The sequence below is a fragment of the Onychostoma macrolepis genome, chromosome 18 (genome assembly GCF_012432095.1).
Source record: "Onychostoma macrolepis isolate SWU-2019 chromosome 18, ASM1243209v1, whole genome shotgun sequence".
In the NCBI taxonomy this organism is placed as follows: Eukaryota; Metazoa; Chordata; class Actinopteri; order Cypriniformes; family Cyprinidae; genus Onychostoma; species Onychostoma macrolepis.
Genome location: NC_081172.1, coordinates 7,589,240 through 7,613,163, shown reverse-complemented (window position 1 = coordinate 7,613,163; position 23,924 = coordinate 7,589,240). Strand labels below are relative to the sequence as shown.

Genomic DNA, 23,924 nt, shown 5'->3' with positions numbered 1-23,924 from the left:
CAGTGGACATGCACCTCGATGACAATTTCAGACCCTCCATGATTTCTAAGTGGGAGAACTTGCAAAATAGCAGGGTGTTCAAATACTTATTTTCCTCACTGTATATACAGTATATATTTACACAGTATATATATATATATATATATATATATATATATATATATATATATATATATATATATATATATATATATATATATATATATATATATATATATATATATTAATTTAAACTTAAACTTAACATAGTTGTGTCAGATTTTCATTTGGTCTGATTTTGTATTGATTATAAAATTGATAATTTTTTATAAGGCAAATTGTACCAGGTAGTCACAATGTCTCCACGACATTCTATTTCTGGTAAACCAAATATGTAAATTGTGTGTCATTTCTTGTTACATTATTGGTATCTTTGATATGGTCTCCAGAACGTTTTCATAAAATTTCACAATGTTGCATTTTGGTTGGTTAGGTTACATCATAGTGCAACAATGTGAAACTTTGCGAACGTTTTACGCTTCCAAGTCACATAGTAAACCGGATACAGAATCTGAAATTCATAAAGTCTTATGAGAGGCACAAGCAAGGAAAAAAAGTAAATTACATTATAATAATGCAATTTTAGAAGCTACCCATGCATAGTATCTGTGCCATGAAAGGAGCGAGAATACCACAGCCTGTAAAATTGGATCGTGGGAGGTAATTATAAAGTCATATTGATGCAGTCTGGCTTGATAAATGATTTAAATGAAATTGTGACAATCAATTTGAGAGATTTAACAAATAAATATAACGGGCTGTCGTTAATAGATGGAATTCAATCAGAGAGGATGATAATTTAACAGTTCAGTGGCTCTGCTCCACACACAAAATGAATTTGATTCATGAATCCACGTGACTGATAAACTGGGGGAACTTCTAATGATTCTAAATGCATTAAATCATCATTTTGTACTTACAATTAATTAAGCAATATTCGCTGAGCTAATGGAACTTAGTACTTAAAAAGGAATTTGTGATTTTGTTTTTTTATGCCAGTGCACACTTTGTAAACATCAAAATCACTTACCTAAAAATGATCTAAGTAAATGTTTTGAATGATATTATGACTTTGGGTAACTAAATATTACAATATGACTGCATAAACAAGAATTACACTCCCAATATCTGGCAGGGTTTTATAGTTAACTAAAACCAGAAAATAACATTTTGTTGCCTTTAATAAAAACGTAAACTGAAATAAAATATTGAATAAATATAAAATAAGAAAAAAAAATCTATAAAGACATGTTAACTCTCTGGGGTCGACGGTATTGCCGGCGATACCAGATAGGTTTTTTTTAAATATATAAAAATGACAAAACACAAATTTACTAAAATTAAAAAATTACACGAAAATGTCTAAAACTGAAAACATTCAAAATATTAACCAAATAACTAAAATATTATTTCAATTATACTAAAATAACACTGAAAAATAGGTAGAAATGTCATTCGATGCAGGGAGGTAGGATCTCCTGAATTACTTAGACTATGTTAAATGTTATAAGTAGCTGAAATAAGCACAAATGTCAGGGCATGTCAAAATATCTCAAGGGCCCCAAAATCTCCTCAGAGGGTTAAAATTACCTTTAGCAGGGTTCACAGATATCCCTGACTTGTATAGCATCTCCTCATTCTGCCAGTCACGGTTCCTCAACACCGTCTTAATCCCAAAAAGAAGAACCAGGGCCGCTGAGCAGCCTAGCACCAAAGTTCTGGAGGACTTCCTCCTCAATCTGACATATAAAGCTCTCATCCCCACTGCTACCAACAGGCAGAAGCCCATACTAGGGATGTACAGTACTCGCTCCGCCACCACGAAGCCTACGTAGAAGAATAGGTTGGTGGCAGGGATGAAGGGAACGGCCAGCAGACCCAATGAGAAGACCACCAAACTCTCTGTGGTGGGTAAAGATGATGAATAGTGTTTTGCAGTGCCATTTGTTCCATTCATCTGCACTGAGTTTGAGTAAAAAGTTGAGTGTTCATAATCAGAGCTACAACTGTGTCCGTTTGTGGACTTCCCGTTTGCTACATGATGTGCTTTCCCGTTGGTCTCCTTGCTTTTGGTTGGGTAATGGCAAAGCCCGAACCATGTCAGCGCTAGAAGCGAGGTGTAGAAGGCCACGGTGTGGAGGTTTCGCCAATCTGCAAGGCTCCTCACAAGAGGCAGAGCATCCATTGACCAATCAAAACTTAGCATGTCAGGGCACAGGAGGAGCCAAACGTTCATGGCAGGGAGGAAAAAGAATGTTAGTGTCCTAGTTAGGAAACAAGGACAGTCTGCTGCAGGGTTGTCCGAGTTGGAGAAGTTCGGAGGTTTGTTTCCCATCCAGTAAAGACGGCAAGCCAAAAGGATGACTCCCCAGAAGCCCAGCAGAAACACGCTCAACAGCAGGTGCAGGTTCTTCTTCTGAGAAACAAAAACAGAGAAAAACAACATTGATCAAAAGACAAAACTACTGGGATTTCAAAGACGATACAGCAGAATCAAACATATTCAAATTCATAAAATAAATTAGGCTGGGCAAATCCAACCTACATCGTACAACAAGGGAACTTTGAAAAAAAAACAACTAGATAGGTATTCAATAAAAAACATAATATAGCTATAACATAATATAAACCAAAAATAAAAAAGGAATAAAATAAAACAAACAAAACTATCAAAACCAAACCAGACAAAGACAAACAAAACTCAGCAAAGCAAAATAAAAGAAAACCAAACGAAATGAAAATGAACCACAAAGATTTTTTCAAACCCTTGTGCTTACATCTGGACCAGGTCTTATTACCAATACCAAGATTGACCAATAAGCCAAAAAATTCCAACTGCATTAAATATTAAATAAAAATGCAAAAAAGGCAAAAGATCCAACAGTAAGTAAATTGAGACCGGAAAAATAAACATTGGAGCACAATTTGGAACACAAGCAGCCTTCATGAACAATTTGTTGGAGTCTTAAGAGTTATTCAATACATACTGTACCACATGCACATACTACGGTTTCATTGTGACATCAATCCTTGCGAGGCCTGTGATGGTTAACGAGAATCAGCCCTTTGCATCTCCAGTCACTGCAAACAATTTGAAACTCTTGGCCAAATGTAGAAACACATTTTCCACATTTTTCAGAGAGGCCAGAATAATAAACGTAGCGTCACTGACTGCTGGTCAGCGAGTACAGCTTGACGTCACAACACAAGGCAGCGCCGCATTCATCTCTGTCTCATACAGCTGACTTTTACAGACTTTATAAAATAAACAAGATATGGCCTCATAAATGTGCCAATCCATCATACTGCAGCGCTGATATTAAACACTCCAGCATGAAAATGATTTCAGAGTATTTATGGAGTGTTTGAATATTTTACACGTTAAGTAAAAGAAGTGACCAGTTCCTGGTAGAGCAGCTGCAAAGTTCAGTACGCCTTCCTTTTCGTGTTGATTTTGGATCGTGGATACCCTCAAGCAATTTTATGACTTCCTCCAAACACGGAACTCATTCGGTACAGACGGCAAGCAAACACGCAAATGATTGCTTCAAGGCCTTCGTCAATCACCATTACAGGGATAGGTTCACCCAAAAATGAACATTCTGTAATCTTTTTTTTTTCCATGTCATTCCAAACCTTTATGACTTTCCTCCTCCTGCAGAATACAAACGGAAATGTTAGGCAGGATGTTAACACTGCTTAAAAAAAGCTGAATAAAAGTGAAGGAAACCATGTGTCTTGTAGCATTCGTTCCTATTCACTTTAAATGTATATGGAAAAGAACAGAAAAAAAAATCTCATTTTGTATTCCACAGGTTTGGAACAATATAAGTAAATCATGACAGAATTTTCATTTTCATTTCATAACCCTTACAAGATGTTATGTACATTTGGAAAACACTCATATTAAAGATTAATGTTGGAAAGCTTTCCCTAATGATTATTTGTGAACCATTTTGTCAGTCCATAACACCATTTATTGTAACTTAGAGCGAAATACTCCTCTTCCCAGCTGACTCACTAACAGAATGACTGTGAGACAGTATGTGTTCTGCATTAATGTCCAGCTGCTTTATACAGTATAGATTTTTTTGTCCTGGTTTTGGTCATCTCTGGTTTAGACAAAAAGCACATTATTACTCACAGGGGAAATGTCTGTAACAGGCCACTTCCCATGTAATCATGTTATGTAGCACAGATGTATAGAGCATGTCCCAAATGACATAACCTTTACCGTAAGACCTGACAGGCACACAGCTCTGAATCTGTGACATGATAACACAGGAAAGAGCCACATGCCACCAAGAGAAGAATAATAATTTTAAAACAATTTTTAAAAAAGATAAATAGTTGATTATTTTTTATTGAATGAATACTTAAAACAATAAAAAATATATAATGACTAATATTTTTTAGAAATGTACTTTTTATATGGTGTATTTTTTACATTCAATTTTATTTTTATTTTTTCTGTAAATTATTTGTTTTCTCACAAAATTAATAAATACACGTAACAGACAAATAAAAAATAAATAAATGCTATACGAGAGCCATTTAGAAAGTAAGCTTGCTCTTTTATTTTGCAGCACACTTAAAGAAAACTATGTCTGTAAGACCTATCAATCTGTCACCAATTAAAGTCTTGGACAACATCAAGTTAACAGCCTGTGTCTCTCGGTTCCTGTGACATCTGTTTAAGTTTACTGACTGAAGGCATGATGGGCACATTAATGATCGCGAAAGATGAATACTACAACAATAGAACTACAACAATAGCTTGAACACATATAACATCAGTGCAGTTAGAAATTAACATAATAAATATTTAAATGAATAAAAATGGTTTATATGATAAATATTGATAAGATCTGAAGGTGTTTTGATTTCGTGCATACAGTACAGCCGGCTGTTTCAGGTGGAACATGCATGTCCCAGTGGAGTGAACTGTAGGCTGAAGGGAAGAGGTCGTAAAGGGACCGTCCCACAGGGGTCTTGAAGCAGCAGGCTACAGAGGCCAAGCGGAACGGTCCGACTGAAGAGAAACACAGAACTACATTGAGGCAGGTCTAAACTGCATTGGTATGAATGTCACAAATGCCCACATATACTGTATATCTCTAAAATGAAAATTAGTTAGAAGAAAATACTACAGTAAGTAGAGCTTTCTGAAATTAGCAATTAAAAATGTTCTCGAATAAACAATTCGGTAAAGATTCTTAAACTACCCATATTGATAATTTAATCCATGCCTTTTCATGGGTGTGTTAAGAATTTTACTGAAAAACATTACTAAGCATCAACTATGAAAACAGAAATGAGGATTTATATATAGTGTATAAATAATATACTTACTCTAGTATTGCACATATGTAATTAAAATATTTAACAATATAAATAAAATAAATAAATAAATTTGACTGAACAAAAAGAGACTAAAATGATATACAAAATAAAATGTAAATGAAGTCTGTAAGTTAGTGCTCATATATTAAAGCTTCACTTAAGCTCTGTTTTGTAGATAATTGCACGTAATATCTGCACATAATTGTCTTCACACAGAAAAGACATTGTAATGATTCTCATGGACAGCTGACTGACAACAAGATGCCTGCCATGTTTCATGAAAACGTCAATGACGACTTTCATGCAGCATTTCATTGGTACAAAAAGCAAAGCTGTAAGCTCAAAGCTGTTTTTGCTGCCTTGCAAGCTCTGCTATTTCCTTTTGGTTACACTTGAAAGTCCTCACATACTTCACTACATCTGTAGTACAGAGGCAGTTCCTGTCCCTAATTAGTGAACTACACCAGTAAGAGAGCGACGATCACACAACATATAGGCATAATTACATCCTTGGAGTCAAAGAATTCATACCAGGAAAGAGGCTTTCAAAATGTCTTCACATCTAATGACACTTCTCTTCTGAATGTTTCTCTTCATAGATATGGGATTTTCAAAGGGGCCAGGATAGCTTTGAGGTGATGCACTAAATCATCTAGCACTGAAGGACTGTGAATTCAAACGGATGAAAGTATGATGGACATTCATACATTTCAACAGGTATAAATCTCTGCAAATAAGTGCGGTGATGTGGACGCATCTGTCATTTTAGTGCACATACGAGCGAATGACTGAACTCCACATGACCCTGTCAGCCAATCTCACCAAAAGCCTGTAAATATGAGCTGTTCCTTGCGCACACACTTATAAATACATAAATAAATAAAAACTAGACTCTATACAAATTAGCGGTTGTCTAACGGAGCTTAAGCCCAGTGGGGGTGAGACGAATTGTGGAGGCTGAAGATGTGTCAGTGAGGTCATGCGGGAGTGTGAATGCATGCACACAGGATTCTCGCTGGATTTATGAGGCGGCTGCAGGTTTGGGACTGCACAGGCTCTCGAGAACCAGCAGGGGTTTTTAGCACTTGCAGGTTTGGAGCCAAAACACATAGACCCTGGGATTTGTGTAGGTTTCAATCTGTGTGTGTGTGTGTCTGCTCAGAAGGTACTATGCATGTACAAAATGCTATATTTCAAAAAATCTAAATTGTGTTCCTGGTAAGGTTATCATCATTAGACTAAAATAAAAAGTGTTAATGAAAATAAAGCTAAAATAAAATCTAAATATCAGAGTAAACACTTTAAAAAAGCTAAGTAAAATTATAACTGGAAATAAAACATATACATATATATATATATATATACACATACATACAGTATACACACACACACACACACACACACACACACACACACACACACACATATACATATGTGACCCTGGACCACAAAACCAGTCTTAAGTCGCTGGGGTATATTTGTAGCAGTAGCCAAAAATACATTGTATGGGTCAAAATGATCAATTTTTCTTTTATGCCAAAAATCAATAAGATATTAAGTAAAGATCATGTTCCATGAAGATATTTTGTAAATTTCTTACCGTAAATATCAAAACTTGAAATTTTTGATTAGCAATATGCATTGCTAAGAACTTCATCTGGACAACTTTAAAGGTGATTTTCTCAACATTCAGATTTTTTGCACCCTCAGATTCCAGATTTTCAAATAGTTGTCAAATATTATAGTAGGCCAAATATTGTCCTATCATAACAAACCATACATCAATGGAAAGCTCATTTATTCAGCTTTCAGATGTTGTATAAATTTCAATTTTGAAACATTGACACTTAAGGCTGGTTTTGTGGTCCAGGGTCACATATTATGGCATGCCATTCAGGAAAATTTGAGTATATGGAATGGAATGCAACTTGATTATAAGGAAATAAAGGTTTGAATATATTGAATGAAAGTATGAATATATGGAATGAAACTTGAATATATGGAATGAAACTTTAATACATTGAATGAAAGTTTGAATATATGGAATGGAAGTCTGAATATATAGAATAAAAGCTTGAATATATGGGACGAAACTTGAATTGGGTGGATGATTGACATTAAAGAGTATGTATTTTGAAACAAGTGAATGGTATCTTACAGGTAAAAAAAAGAACACTTGCTTGTGTGAACAGCACATTTGTGTAGTTCTGTAGTAAGGGGATGCCATCTGCATCGATGCCATTTTTGTCGACAAATAAAAATGAGACGAAAATTCCCAGTCAGAACTGATGTCCTGTGTGAAAGATGTGTACATCTGAATTGTAACGTTCTGATCTAACCGCAGGAAAACTCTGCGCTGTTGCATGTTCTACAGGCTCGAAAAACAGTGCTTCAAACTGATTCAGAGCGGTTTGTAATAAATGAATAGCACACATTTATGACAGGCTACTGCTTATGAACTAATGCTGATTAATTATAGCGATGTTTACTTTACAATGTTTATATGGTAATGTGTTTTAGACGGTTGTAAGAATGCATATTTTATCTCCCTCATGAACTTGAATGAACAGCCTGCAAATAAGAATTCCGGTGTATTTCGGTCTGGTTTCAGGGATTCCAGTCACAGGAAGGAAAGACTAAGGACATTATTTGACATATTATTCAACAAATAGATTTCACTATCAGGATTATTATAGTTAACTAGAGCCATAAAAAGTATGCGTCAGGCCCTGATGAGCACATAATTTAGCTGTATTTTGTGTCTTTTTGCACTTGAATTGTCAAAAAGCACACACAATTATGTCAAACTGTCAGTTTAGTCATGTATTCAAGTAACAGTTGTGTGATACTTAAATGCTTAATTAATGCATTACAGTTTAACCAAACTCAGTAGATTTTAGTCGAATAAATCTACTGTATTCTTAGTCGACTAAAACTAGACTAAAACTAAAACAATTCAAATGACTAAAACTATATGGCATTTTAGTCAAAAGACTAAAACTAAATCAAAATACTGTCTGTGTGAAATGTCTGAGATGATGGGATATCAAGATGATGGGATGTACACTCCAAACTGTTTGTATTGTTTGTTTGGAATATGATCAGCTGTTGCCAAAATTTTTAGTTCAACAAAGTATTGGAAAATTTGAGGATATAATATTTTTAAAGTCATTCAATTCAGAAAACTATTGCTCTGATAACAAGGATATAACTAGCTACAATATATTATTATTCATTAAATACTGTCAAATTCGCATTTTAATTCCATACACTGCAAATTTAATTCTATATATTCAGACTTTCATTCCATATATTCAAACTTTCATTCAATATATTCAAGTTTCATTCAATATTCAAATTTCATTCCCTATATTCAGACTTTCATTCAATATATACAAATTTCATTCCATATATTTATGATTTCATTCTATATATTCAGACTTTCATTCCATATATTCAAGTTTCATTCCATATATTCAAATTTCATTCCATATATTCAGACTTTCATTCCATATATTCAAGTTTCATTCCATATATTCAAATTTCATTCCATATATTCAGACTTTCATTCCATATATTCAAGTTTCATTCCATATATTCAAATTTCATTCCATATATTCAGACTTTCATTCCATATATTCAAGTTTCATTCCATATATTCAAACTTTTAGTCCATATATTTATGCTTTCATTCAATATATTTAATCTTCATATTATAAATACCATAATTTCCTGAAAGGCATGCCATATATATACACACTAAAAAAGGCTCACATTAAAATGCAAAATATTAAAAAAGTGAATGATTTTTTTTTCACAACTATAAATTATTAGTAGTAGTATATATTTATTTAATGCCATGTCAGCATCATAGGCTATTTTCATGGCAAAAACTATTTAAAAAATACAAGTATAACAAATACAATAAAAACCAACAAATAAACAAACACAAGTTATATTTTATCATTTACAAGTTACTATATTTTTTACATTAACATATGATACAAATTCTAAAACTTTTTCTGGCAAAATTCTATAAATAAGTTTTTAATACCACAGATTACTGATATTATGTATAATTCATCTCAGCTCATTATTCTAAAGAAAAACAGCTTATTTTCAAATGATTTAATCAAAATGTAAATACTTTCTCTGCCTTTGACACTTGTTTTAAGGTTAACAGTTTTTGTTGTATGGGTGATATAAAATATTGTGTATACTATTGTAATACTGCGTTTTACTTGAAATATGTCATATGATGGTAGTGAAATGTGCGGAGAATGCCATTTTTTGTTGTTTATGTCAAAGGGAAATCAAAATTGACCTCATTTTTAAGTCACATTTTTAACACACTGATCTTACTGAACATAACTTATGAGTACATAATTACTTAAATAATCATAATCATCATAATTATGTACATAATCAATACATAAAATCAAACTGTTTTCATAATAATTAGTCAAAATAATAAACTTGATTTCCACTGAAATTTTCTTTTTCCACTTTCCATTCTGTTTTCATTCATGTTAAAAAAGCACGAACTACTGGATAATGTTAACCATTTTTTTTGGCTACTTGCACATCGCTTTCGCAAACCTACATTCAGGTATAGTATGGAATGCAAACTTTTCATGATTCCCGATTAATTTACTTATATAATTTAGTCCCAGTGGATAAAATCAAGTTCTACACCTTTTTGTCTCACTGAATATCCCATTTCACTCTAAAATAAGCCACATTACTCAAACCTTCCAAAACAGTGTTCCATGTTGACTTTTCTATTTGGGAAAAATCTTCCAGTTCTCACAACAAGACACTGTATTTGAGAAAGCAGGAATGTGTTTTGTATCTGAAGTGTACTGATGCACAACGCTGGACTAAATGTGGCAGCGTTTAACCAAGCGAAAACGTCCTCATGCTGTGTGGAAAAGAAAAAAAAAAAAACAGAAAAGAGAATTTAAGAACACAAACACATAGTAAAACTCTCTTATTCACACTACCTGGCCATCAGACAAACAACAATTGTCACGTCTAGTCTGCCTAGTATCTGGCACCATGTAAAACACAGCGGACTTAACTGCATCCATGTGTGCACGCTGAAGACGTTGCTATTTGAATGACTACGCAGAGACATGTCACCATAAAAGAATGGACTCTAAACACCATCTCTGCTCTCTGCTCACAATTTTCACCTTCCTGAAATGGCATTCACTTCTCTTGAGCTTAAGCAAGAGAATAGAACAAGACACAAAAGACAGAAAACCAACCAGAAAGGCAGAACAAAATCTGATAACACCAAACCCTTAGAGAACGACCAACAGTCATGGAGAGAGATTTTAGTGCTTGGTTCTATCTCCATCATCTCCCACCAAAACAAGAAGTGTCCATCTTTATAATACGGCCTCCGTTTTCAATGTCAGGCCTTCTGCAGGCCAATGTGGAATATAGCTTTTGTCTCTTATCTAGTTTGTCTCGAAATAAGTGGTTTGACACTGCCCGGTAGGAGGGATGGAGGCTTTCTCCATTCCTCCCATTGTCAGTTCCTCTCCATCAGTTTGAAATGAAACTACTAGAAACAGGCATATGAGGATAACATCCGTGGGGATAAAGCACACAACAGACCAATTCAAAAGAAAAGTGAAAGGAAGAAAACCATTTTTGGCAGCAATTTTTTCCAGGACATTTGGGATAGAAAGAAGCTTGCCAAAAATTCAATCAGCTCTGGATTCTGTCTCAAAAATGCATTTTTTTTTTTTTCTATTTTATGAGATTTAGTAAAAGAGAAAGGAAAAATAAAAAGTAATTGTTACTTTTCACAAACTATGTATGTTTTGTGCTCCAAAAAAGTTTGATAATGTTACCACTACTTTCATAGCTGCTATTAAAATTATATATTTAAAAAAATCATATATCATTTAAAACATTTAAATATATAAATAAACAGCATAAACTATAGCTGTTTTTGTATACACAAATATTTTGTATATCAAAAAATAGAAAGAAATAATAAAATAATAAAGTTTAATTAAAACAAATTAAAATATATACTGTGCATTTCTAGCCCTTGAGCGTCTCAACTATGATGCATGATTAATTTTCTGTTTGCATTTCTAATATTTTAAACATATTTAATAAATCAAACGGAGAGGAGTATGCCTTGATGTAGCACTTAAATTATGCAAAAAACAAAACAAAAACAAATATGCCTGGAGGTTTTAATATGCTGCTTTATGAAGGAGGACACAATAACAACAAAACACCATAATTACAAAAACTAAATTCATTAGAACTCTTATCTACTCCATCCACAGGTATGCTACAACCTAAATCAAAATCCTGCAACACCCAGCTGCCCAAACAAATAATAAGCACATGACTGGAAAACATCTGAGCCATTCTGACAGAGCAAACACCCTGTGAGATTGGCCATTCAGCTTCAACGAGCTGAATATTTGCTCTGAAGCTGCTTTGAGCACAGTTATTAACGGATCAAGAAAAAAACAGCCCAATAGCCAAGATGCCATATGCGGATTTAGCTTTTAAAATTCACTTAAACCAACAAGCCGCTCTCATATTATGTGCAGATTGCCCTTCTACCAGTATATTTTGAGCTTTCCTCAAAGTTTCAGAGTAAGGACTTTTTCTCAGAAGTCTGTCAGTGTTTCCAGCTCCTGAATGCTAACGCGTGCCTCATCACTCTCGGATTTAACCTACATGACTGATAGAAGAGGGAGGTGTTAAATATTTGACTTTCCTACATGAGTAAATTGGCTGTAACCATGAGGGATTTGGGGAGAGCAGAGTTGACGGATAAAAGCCACCCGAGTCTGCACTTAGTAATCCGCTGCTCTTAATGAGACTTTTCAAATGAATCTGCAACTTTGGGCCTGAAGACAAGTGTAGAGCTACAGAAGATGATTTACTGAGCTCAGCCTCAGACGACAAACCTCCAAGCACTGCCATTAAAGTTTGATGGAGCCAATGTCTGACTTTAAAAATAATTCTACATTCAAATTTTCTATACATTTAGAATCTTAAAGTAAAACATCTTGAAAATGATCTTAAAATATATACAGAATATAGAAAGAAAATGACTTTCTCAGCCTGAGAGCTACTGTAAGTCTGGAAGATGTGACCTGACCATTAAACAGCAGTGAAAAAATATGTTTAACTTTAATTGACCAAATCAGATCAATTTTAGAATATTATTTAGAACAACAAGGAAAACAATTAGAAACTCATAGTGCAACATACTGGATTATGTGCACTAACTGCTAGGCCACAGCTCTGACTTTCAGTTTTTTTTTTTTTTTTAAACACTTTTGTGACAGGCCATCAGCAGTTTGGCAAAGAAAGGCAGCAGCAGCAGCAAAGATAAACAAGAATTATGCTCTGACAACATTTACTGGAGAGACATTTATTGAAGCAGAAGCTGAGATGAGAGAAATAAAATAAAATAAATACAAGGGACCAAAATGTCACACAACACACAAAGACAGAAACTGAGAGAAAGCAAGCAAGAATGCAAGATGCTATCCAATGTGCCATTGAAATCAGACAACCAATAACTATTTAAATGTTTTGTCTAATACAAATATGATTATGGTGGGAAAACAGCCTTGGAGTTGTCTTTAAGCACAAAAAGAAGGTGATATGATGCCAGAGCATGATTATGTCTCAGCTCAGCAAATTCTCCATGAGCCACAACTATGGAATCAGCAGAGGAACCCACACTCAAGCATTTTCTTATAGCCTGAAATTTGACAAATTAGACTTTTATAAGGCCTGTAATACTGTATTACTTTATACTGCTGCTCTACTTACAGAAACTAAACCACAGCTCCTTAGTCAGCAAGATCTTACCTAAATAATCGCAAATAAATGACAGCTACTACACCAGAAACTTCCCACTTAAAACATTTAAAATGATTTACAACTTAACATTCTTCCAGTATCAGTTTGATTAAACTGATTGACAATTAACATACCCTCTAATTACTTAATTTAGATAAACTTATATATATATATTAAATTGCAATGTTTGGCCTTAGTTTGGTGGGACGTTTGAAGATTTCCATACTTGAAGATGTGCCAGTGTTCCAGATGGCCGCAGTCCTACAGTAATCATTCCGGCTCAAACGGGAATGTGCTCAGATAAGCTGGTACTACTGATACGCCAAGTGTAACAAACTTCATAATCAAATGGCAAACAGATATCTAAATTCTCAAGGTGAATGTTTGAGTTCATTTTTGCCCTGCCTTAAATGAGCAGAAAAGAAATGCAGTACTTGCAGAAGAATGAGAAAATAATAATCGATGATTAGGATATGAAGATTTATCACAAGAAAGTAATAATCTTTGAATTGCAGGTATAGAGTCACGCAGAGCTCACCTTCAAGCCGATGCTAATATGAAACTTTATATTTAACAAATAAAGAGAGACATTTATTACCTAGCAAGGCCATAACTGTGGAAAGCACAAAGGGGATCAGAAAGTTGAAGATGAAATTATTTTGGCCTTGGGTTTGCTTGCTTTCTAAACTGTTCTCGGTATTTCAGCCAGGTCAGCAGTCCTATTTGATCATAGATGGAGAAGAATGACATTTGAAGGATTTTTAGGCCTATGTGCCAATGTATTCGAGCTTTCCAGGGTAGCCAAAAGAAATGCCTTGCAGCTATGCATCACCATTTCCCAAAAATATAAAGCTTAACCACAAAAGAGGAAAATCTGAAACGTAAATAAAGTGATGAGATTGAGAAACCTCAATCCATTCAAACTCAAAATTGCTCCCTGTGAAAAATTTATTGAGTGCAGCCACAGAGAGACCTCCTAGCATAAACTTCTGCTTCCTAAATCGCTGCTGTTTATTTAGCCTGAATGGTTCGGCGAGCCTGTGTGTGTCCACAATCCTCCACGGCAGCTACAAGATACTGATTCATCCCTTTCAGAGGTCACTAAGGTCAAGGAGAAGTTTCTGCAAAAAACTTAATGGACCACCGTGACCCCAGTCCAACTCTAGCATATTAAGCCAAATACATAGACTGGACAAGTTTCCAAAATGGCATATTCAAATTATTAACACACGACATCTGTGATTTTATGTACTGATTTGAATGGGATAGAGATTTCTGTAGTCATATTTTTAAAGGGATGGCTCATCCAAAAAATTTAATTGTGTAGCATTTTCTTTCTTTTGTAGAACAAAAGAGGGCATTTTATTATTATTATTTTTTTTTTTTCTGTTATTAGGGGCCAATGATGTTTTGGACCACTTTGACTTTCAATAAATCTTCATATTCCACAGAAGAAAGAAAATCATACAAGTGTGGAGAACTATCCTTTTAATGTTGGATTCATTAAAGGTCATATACTCTGAATAGAAGCATAAATGTGATTTAATATATATAATTAAAACATTACATGTTTAATTAAAAGAAGTAATTAATTAAGGTGAGGAACAACGGAGGTCAAAAGTGTAAAAAATACATTTAAAGCAATCACACACCTTCCTATCAGGATTAAATTAGATTTCTCAGTGGTACAGAGTTGGATGAAAAAAATACAAAAATTATATATATATATATATATATATATATATATATATATATATATATATATATATATATATATATATATATATATATATATATATATATATATATATATATATATATATACACATACATACATATATATATTTATTTTTGTAATTTTTTTGAGGTTGTGTAAGAAAAATACATGTGAAACACCAATTTAACTGACTTTATCTCCTCAGGTAAAACTCCTTTCAGGCTTTTTGCAGCTTTGCAACTTGGCACTTTCAGCAAGACAGAGTTTGGATGGACTGTGGTGCGGAGTGAGACCTCCTGTGCACCGTCAGCAGAGCTCTCCGAAACGAATAATGTGAAACGAACATGGACTTGTGATTCTGCTGTGTAGGTTAGAATGTCTTCCAGCCTTGTCGCTGCATCAACGTATAGCAAATCCATGGCTGTTTACACTGGCTGCGCTTGACCAAAGAAAACATGCTGGATGTGATTGAGTGCCATATGACAAGCTGTGGTATATGGCAGCCTGTTTGTGTACATGTATGTGGCCACCTTGAGGTCATACTGTGCTTTACTCTATGTTCCCAGCAACTGTTTCTTAGCACTAACTACATATAAAGAACCTGAACATGCTAAAAGTTCCCATAAGACATTGCTTTAAAAGCCTTCCTAAGGAAATTATGTATTCCTGAACACCACACTCCATCTTCAGCCAGACCAGCGCTGGACCGGAGGTGACAGGCAACAATAAATTAACCAGTCTGCATCTGCAACCCAAACAAAGGCTTACTTCGGGCTACGGTTTATGTTAGGGCTTACAGTACAAAGACTTCTGCCGCTGAGACTTGTCCTGTGAGACACAAAACAAGACTCAATCTAGCTATTTTTGTATTATTAACCATGTAAGACTGCCTTTTTCAAAAACAATGGAAGTAGATGGAGACCACCAACAACTGTGGTCACCATTTACATTCATTAGTATGGGAAAAAAGCAGGTCATAAAGGTTTGGAATAACAAGGGGGTGAGCAAATGATGACTGAATATTAATTTTTGAGAACTATTCCTTTCACCAACTAGTGTTTTGTATAGAAGTTAAGGATTGAAAATCAAAATATAACTCTGAAGATATGTAAAATACACTTATCTAGCTATTTTCAATGGGTCATGAAACCCACTGAAATATAATAAAGATTTATATTATAACATTACTGTATATAATTAACGGAAGGGGTCACTTAATGTGAGTATCGTTACCTCATCATTACCCAGAAAACTGGAAAAAGTTCTGAATCAATAATGAATCCGGAAAAAGAAATTTCAGTATTTGACAAGGGATTCGTACAGGATTAAAATCCGTAAGTACAACTGTGCAACAGAAATTTACTCAAAATCCTCAGAGACAACTAGTCCCAGTCTGTAATAAAAAAAACAACGAACACTATATTTGGAAATTATAAGCAGCAAGAGAAAAGCAAAATAAAAGAGCAACTCCTGCTTCTGTGGGCAAATGTCTGCCAAAAAGATATGGAGAGAGAAAACACTGAAAAATAAAAATTATATATAAATGAGGCAGAGACTATTATTGGAAATGGAAAAGAGTGTGGGAATAATAGAACCTTTCACAGCTTTTTTTTTTTGTTGGTGGTGTTTTCCTGTATTCTTGGCTTCCTCTCTGAGCATCTTAGCTTGTTACAGCCTCTGCAGATTTCATCTAAACTACTAACAAATAATACAAGAGCGCTTTACACTGAGGTTTGGGTGAACTATTCTGTATGTGTTCAAGCATAGTTCTAAGAATGATATTCATCTCACATTGTTCTCATTTTGTCACTGAATTACAGCTAAATCAGAACAACAGCTCTACAGTACAAAAACATCACAGCGCTGAAATACTGCTGAAGTGGCAACCAACTCTGAGTCGTTCCACTCTAAACAATATTAGCATTCATGTCATGATTAGATGCTTCATGGTTCTGCTGCAGCACTTTATTAACTCGAATGTGCTACAACAAAGACATGCGAAATGGACCAAGATTACTCACAACACAAAGAACGACTGAGGAAAGTTGCAATGAAAATTGACATTTTGAGTGTTCTCAACAAATTTCGTAATTTTTCTCAGTAACATTTGACTAAATGTTGTTTATGGATTGGATCAAGTCAGAAGCGGATCTTCATAACCAAATTTGTAAACAAAAATCTAAAAGCTAAATGAAAGATTCTGCTTGGCAGCTGCAGAAGCTTCCTCTTTATTACATATGGTTTTATGAAATGGTACAAAAGCAAGCGATTGGGACACGTCCATATTGTAAACGGCGGCTATGAGGAAGACACAAAACTCAAAAGACTATAATAATGCTGTGAGAACTAGAGAAGGGCTGGAGAAAGATGAGAGAAAACAGCTGTAGAGAATACAACCTCTTTGTGTGCACATTGTAGCATAAACAACAAAATATACACACGTGAAATGAAAGAGAGTAGGTTTACCCCGCAGACGTCCCTGTGATCATTAATCACACTGCTTAAACTGCCTCTTTGTTATGATAATGAAGGTAAATTCATATTTCTCCTCTCCCTATTGGTTTTATAGAAATGAGTGCTTAGCGTAGCTAAGAGATCTGTGGAGCCCTAAGTACCAAAAGGCCTTAATCTGAACCTTTAGCAATCATTCAATGAAACCTTTTAGTTTACACACTCAAAGTTCACTTAGGCTAGATCATAGGTGGTCTCTTTAAATTACAGAGAGCTGATTGCTGCTGCAGTGATGAAGGTCTTTGTATTAAAGGGGACATCAAATTGAAAACCAGGATTTATTTTGCTCCTTTGAAATGAAATAGTTTACAATTACTATGCAGCTATACATAGACTTTCAGAACTCAAAACTTCCTCCCCACCCAGATGCTTTTATGGAAATTAATTTTTAAAATCTCTAATGCTCACCAATTATATTTTAAAATGCAATTTATTCCTGCAAAGCTGAATTTTCAGCATCGTTACTCCAGTCAGTGTCACGTGATCCTTCAGAAATCATTCTAATATGCTGATTTGTTGGTCAAATATGATATATATATATATATATATATATATATATATATATATCAGGGTAAGGTGGGAAATAGTAATGTACAACAACATTGTTTTTTGTTGTGCAAGAACCTTGAATAACATTATAAGTGGATTTTAGGGGAAGAAATAAAATGCTACAAAAGTGCAGCATGTGGGCCCTTTACGAGTAAACAAATTCCTAAAAGCAGTTTTAAGCCAGAAAAAAAAAAAGCAAGCTAAAGTGCAACCCCTGAACATGTTTCCCTTGAATGCAGCCAAATGGATGCATGGTTCAACGATCGTGCCACTTAGCTAAAGCAAGAAATGTAAAATGGCAGCACCGCCTCAGGAGGACTGTGCATCTTCAGGAAGATGCTGTGTGTGAGATGTGCCCTTTAAGATTTGCCACCTCAAGGACCATCGGCATTTGAAGAGCAATGCAGCGCACGATCAATAAAGATAGAAACATTTCACAGCAAACATCACATCAGCATGGCCTTGATTCTTCGCGCAGGTTTTTAGATGAAGGTCACAAATCTAATTTCGACCTCCAGATGCTCTGCTCACTGAACGAGTAATTACACGAGTGGGCGAGTCGGTTGAGCATAATGCAAATTGATAATTAGGGAGTGAGAAATTATGAGCAGAAAAAACAAAATGAGCTAATCTGCAAGTAATTTATTTGCAGTCGCTAGATTAATGAGATACTCCTCTGGTAGGAGATAAATAGCTTTTTGCTATAGTAGTTTATCTAATTTTTTCATAAATAAACATGAATTCTGTGCATGCATTACAGATTTTCTGTGATTTTGAAAAACCTAAACAAATTTGAGTCAGATATTACAAAAAATAGATTTTTTTCCCTCCCTGTCATAAAGGCATTATTGCAACACTGAATAAGTTCATTCAAAGGTGAAGCAAACGTGTCAGATATCCAGGTCAGCCAAAACCAATCAACTCCACATGATCATCTCCATCATACTAGATCTCCAAATTATCAACGGATCATCTACACTGCTGTGTGGTTGTGTGGGAAGAGCGAGTCTCGTGTTTCCAGATGCATTAACTCGAGTCTGAGGGTAGACTGCAGAGGAGAGAGCCGCTCAGACACAGTAAGCACTATATATAGAGGAGCTGTGACAGATCACTGGATCTGAGCGCTCTTACGTACAACTCTGGGAAAAACAAACAATGAAGCCTTGCAACGCTTCTCATGCGTCTCTCCGCAAAGTAAACAGCAGTTGAAAATACGTAAATTAAAGCCAACAAGGAAAAGGCAGAGATACAGGACACATTTTCACATGTACAAAAGAATATCTCAAACCTTCTGCTTTCACATCATGCTGTAAATAAAGAAACAAAGAAATAAATAAAGAATAATTATTATATAAATGTATAAACAAACATCATGTTATTATTTTGCTCTACCTCTGAAACTATTTTCCTTTGGATGACATCAGTAAGCCCTCTTATATTTTAACCCCTCAAGCCCTAAATTGTTCAAGTGAAAAATAATATTATTTATATATATTTTTATATATATATAAAAATTAAAATAAAATAAAATACATATAAAAATTTAATAAAAATACATACGCAACATTACTATTAAATTGCTCCACTTCTGAAGCTACTTTGTTTTTTTGGATGACATGCCCCTGAAGGCTTAAAACATAATAACAACAACAATAACAATAACAATAACAACAGTTATTATTGCTATTGTTATTATCAGTAAAACAAATTTTCAATATATAAAATATTTATACACATATTAACTGTATTGTTACTATTAAAAATATTTTATTAAAATCTGAAATAAATAAACAAACTGAGCATTAACTAATGTTTTTTTTTTTTTTTTTTTAAATATGGATATTAAAACTAAACTGATGTTTCAACTCTTGTACAGATGAGTCCGAACAATGTGGTGATGGCCCTGGAGAGTCCAGTACTCCCTCTAGTCTCAGACTCCAACTTTTATGCTGATCTGTTGGCTGTGTGTTAGGGAAATCAAAATGCATTTGGATCTTTTCGCACATTGTCTTCATCTCTGAATTCCTATCTCTTAAATGTAGTGCTGGGTAGTCCTCTCTTTTGAACGAATGTGTGAAAGAGTGAGGGCAAAGGGTGATATGCCTGAATGCACAGCAGGGTCACCGCTGATGCTGACCTCAAAGACACAACAGATTCTTTTAATTCATGATATACTATATGCATGCAGAGAGCATAGCATCTTATTTAATTCAAATTCCAATTTGATGTAAAAAGAGACCAGAAAACGAGACAAAAACAGACAAAAGAATTTTATTTGCAGCCATTTTGATTGTTGAAGCAGCTATACAGAGCAACATAATTGTGCTTCTGGTGGGCAGGTGCTCCTGTATGGGATGATGCCTACAGAGCACCACTTCATCATACACTGACAGAAGGCATTAGAGCATACGCATAGCATCTGCGTGTGTGTATGTGCATACGTGTCCATGTGTACACACAAGGCCAGGTCATAAATTCACACCTGTTCCCTTAAACACAGACACACACACCCAGAGCTGAACTTAACACATGCTTCATTGACATACCAGGGCTTCCTTCCAGCTGAACCACCCACACGGTAAACCACTTGACTTATCGAATACCACAATGATCTTACAGGAAAAATACGGTAAAAACATGCCTAATTAAAGCATAATTCTCACTGCCTTTACTTGGTGATGGTTAAGCCAAAATGACCTTTCATTGATTTTCTTAGTGGTTTTAGAATAGTTTTAATATATATATATATATATATATATATATATATATATATATATATATATATATATATATATATATAAATAAAGTCTAATGTATGTAATTACACTTTTTAAACAATATTATGATATAACTGTTTTATGGAAGCCCATGTCTGAAGAGGAAAAAATCATTTTATACATCATAACTATGAGATAAAAAGTAAAAAGTACTACATACCAAGTCAAAATTCTGACATAAATTGAAATTATGAGATAAATAATATTTTCATGTCATAATCAACGATGTAAAAATGACTCCGAATTTTTACAATTTAATCTCATAATTATGACTTAGTATCTCATTTTCAAATTTAAATCTCATAATTATGACAATCATAATTAAGATAATAAAACATCAAAATTATAACAAGTCAATTATCTCAATTTCAATGCTTTAATCTCATCATTTTGATTTAGTATCTCAATTTCAACTTTAAATCTCATAATTATGACTATGTATCTCAATTGCGACTCGTGCCATTTTTGACTTTTTATCTCAGAATTTTGACTTTGACTATCACGCAATATTTCACATATATTATATTTATGGGTCCATGTACATTGCGTTCATTCGTTTTTTTATTTAAAATTGAAAACAGAAACATGAGAAAAAAACTAAACAAGAAATTGCCTTGATTTTCCGTTTTTACATTCAGGGGTAGAAAATGGATAAACAGTTTGAATGTTCAATTTCCATATGTGGGCGGAAAAGAAATGCCCCTTTCCACTGATTGGTCAAACAAGGATCAAATGGTGCCGTCAGTTTTGTGCAACAGAATAAGAGTCCTCCGCTGTTAAAGCGTTTATTGCAACTCCTGCGTTCATCTCCCTCTCATCAAACAACCAGACCAACAAATGGCTTGACTCAAAACATACTGGGGCAGCGCCTAGACAGGGTTTACTTCTGTGTAGGCATAGATTCTATATGGCAATATATTAGGTGCTTATTGTAGAAATATGTATGTACCTTAGATCTGCAGCCACATTAACCTTTTAGTCTATTTCTTTAGCGCACTGCACATATTATTTAGCTGTCCAGTTAACAAAATCTGTGTGGCAAAGCTGTGAGACATTTACATTATAGTGAAGTATCGATTTACCAGTATCGAAGTATACCAGTATCGATTTTAGTGTGAATATAAAGCTATCTTACCGTTTTGATTACATTTTTTTTTTCATAGAGAAGTTTATATGATACTTTCATTATCCGACAGCATGTTACACATAATACATGCTATTTTTATAGAAAAGGGCATTTTTCTAACTTTATAAAATATGTCCGTCACCTTTAATATTAAATTCCTGAATTTAGTAAATATTTGAAAAATATGACATTATAGGTGTTACCATTTAAATCCGTACCAACCAAAGCCATCTTTGCACTGTGGCACAGAAGCTGCATCTTAAGTTGAATTTAGATGTATTTACAGAATTAATGCTGCTCAGACGGCAGTAAATGCATTAACACGGCAATTGCATTATGGAATGAGATTAATGTTTTAAACAAAAACATTCTGAATAGCCTACAGAAATATGAAATTAGTGACAAAATGAAACAACTGGATACTTGAATTATGAGGTTACATCACCAGCAGGTCGCACCAAGTAATTGTGTTGATGAATGAGTCAGAGTCATCAATTCAACCAGTTCATTCAAAATGTTAATTTGTTCAGGAGCAAAGCAAATGGGTCATTGAACCACTCACTCAAATGATTAATTCAAAACTCGGATTCATTCAAGAATGAAACGCCTGTGTTTTTAGTCAAATAAAACACACTGTTTTGTGTCTAAAATTAAATCAATTTATACTCATTATTAATGAAACCGTACTGTCTAAAAGTTATGACTGCTGCGTATTCATACTAAAATCAATACTGGTCTGCGCTTCACTATAATGTAAATGCATTCGCCCATGTTGTCCAGTGCGTCATGCAGCTTTGCCACACAGATTTTGATAACTGGACAGCTAAATAACATGTGCAGTGCGCCAAAGGGTAATGTGGCTGCAGATCCGAGGTACATACATATTTCTGCAATAAGCACCTAATACTTGCCATAGAGAATCTATGCCTACACAGAAGTAAACCCTGTCTATTTGTTTGATGAGAGAGAGAGACGAAATGCAGGAGTTGCAATAAACGCCTTAACAGCGGAGGACTCTTTTTCTGTTGCACAGAACTGAAGACGACATGATGACAGCACCGTTTCATTTTTGCTTGACCAATCAGTGAAAAGGGGCGTTTAATTCCCTCCCACACGTGGAAATCGAACATTCAAGCTGTTTATCCATTTTCTACCCCTGAATGTAAAAACGAAAAATTAAGGCGAATACTTGTCTTTTCATGTTTTTGAAAAAATGAAAATGGTGCCGTTTTCTCATATTTCTGTTTTCAATATTAAATCAAAAAACGAATGAATGCAATGTACACGGACCTTTAGGTCATAATTATTTATACACTAGACTGTACACTTGTCATCAATGTTTTACGACTGAACTATGAAATAGCTGTTTTTCATATTTCTCTATGACTGGATGATTTGACTCCTTATAAATTTTGCATAGTAAATCAACAATTCACTGAATTATAACACAAATATAAAAAGATGAACAACTGATAAACTCTTTTCCCTTGTATTGCACAAAGCCATGCAAAATTCTGTCACAATGCTCCTCACACGTTTACTTTATTAGCTTACCAACAATGCCGTTTGTACTGTGGAAAAACGGTAAAATTGCCAAGTCCTCAGGAAAGACATTTTACAGCTTAATGTTGATGAATAAACATTGTGATCTCATTTTGAAAGGTGCGTTTGCCAAACGTGGTGCGCTAATTGTATCTAACTTCAGTATCTGTTACTGAAAATGAGCCTATTAACTTGTTCCAGAAAATGAGCTAATAAAACAGCATTTTCCACATAAAGATAAACTGATTACACCATAAATGCAATTGCTGCCGATGCCAACTATGTTATATGTGAGTGCTAAACATTAAAAACCTACATTCATTGTAATGCAGGTCGGACCTGCTCTAAAAATTTATTTTGTTTTAGACTAAAGGTTACAGACAAAGTTTGAAAATCCACGTCAATCTGCGAGTATTCAATGTAAAACATCTCAGCAAGCATACTTTGATTGGCCGTGAGTGTG

At 34.4% G+C, this 23,924-nt stretch overlaps 1 protein-coding gene across 3 annotated transcripts in view; it reads right to left on the bottom strand.

Annotated features, from left to right (window-relative positions):
• Positions 1–23,924, bottom strand: part of tmtc2b (transmembrane O-mannosyltransferase targeting cadherins 2b) — a 112,810-nt gene that overhangs the window by 30,669 nt on the left and 58,217 nt on the right. For all 3 annotated transcript variants that reach the window (XR_009266963.1, XM_058751203.1, XM_058751202.1), the window contains one exon: positions 1,630–2,455. Coding sequence is in view for 2 of the 3 variants with exons in the window: in XM_058751203.1 (XP_058607186.1) it covers positions 1,630–2,455 (826 nt within the window). In the remaining variant the exon portion in view is untranslated. The remainder of the gene's footprint in view (positions 1–1,629; positions 2,456–23,924) is intronic.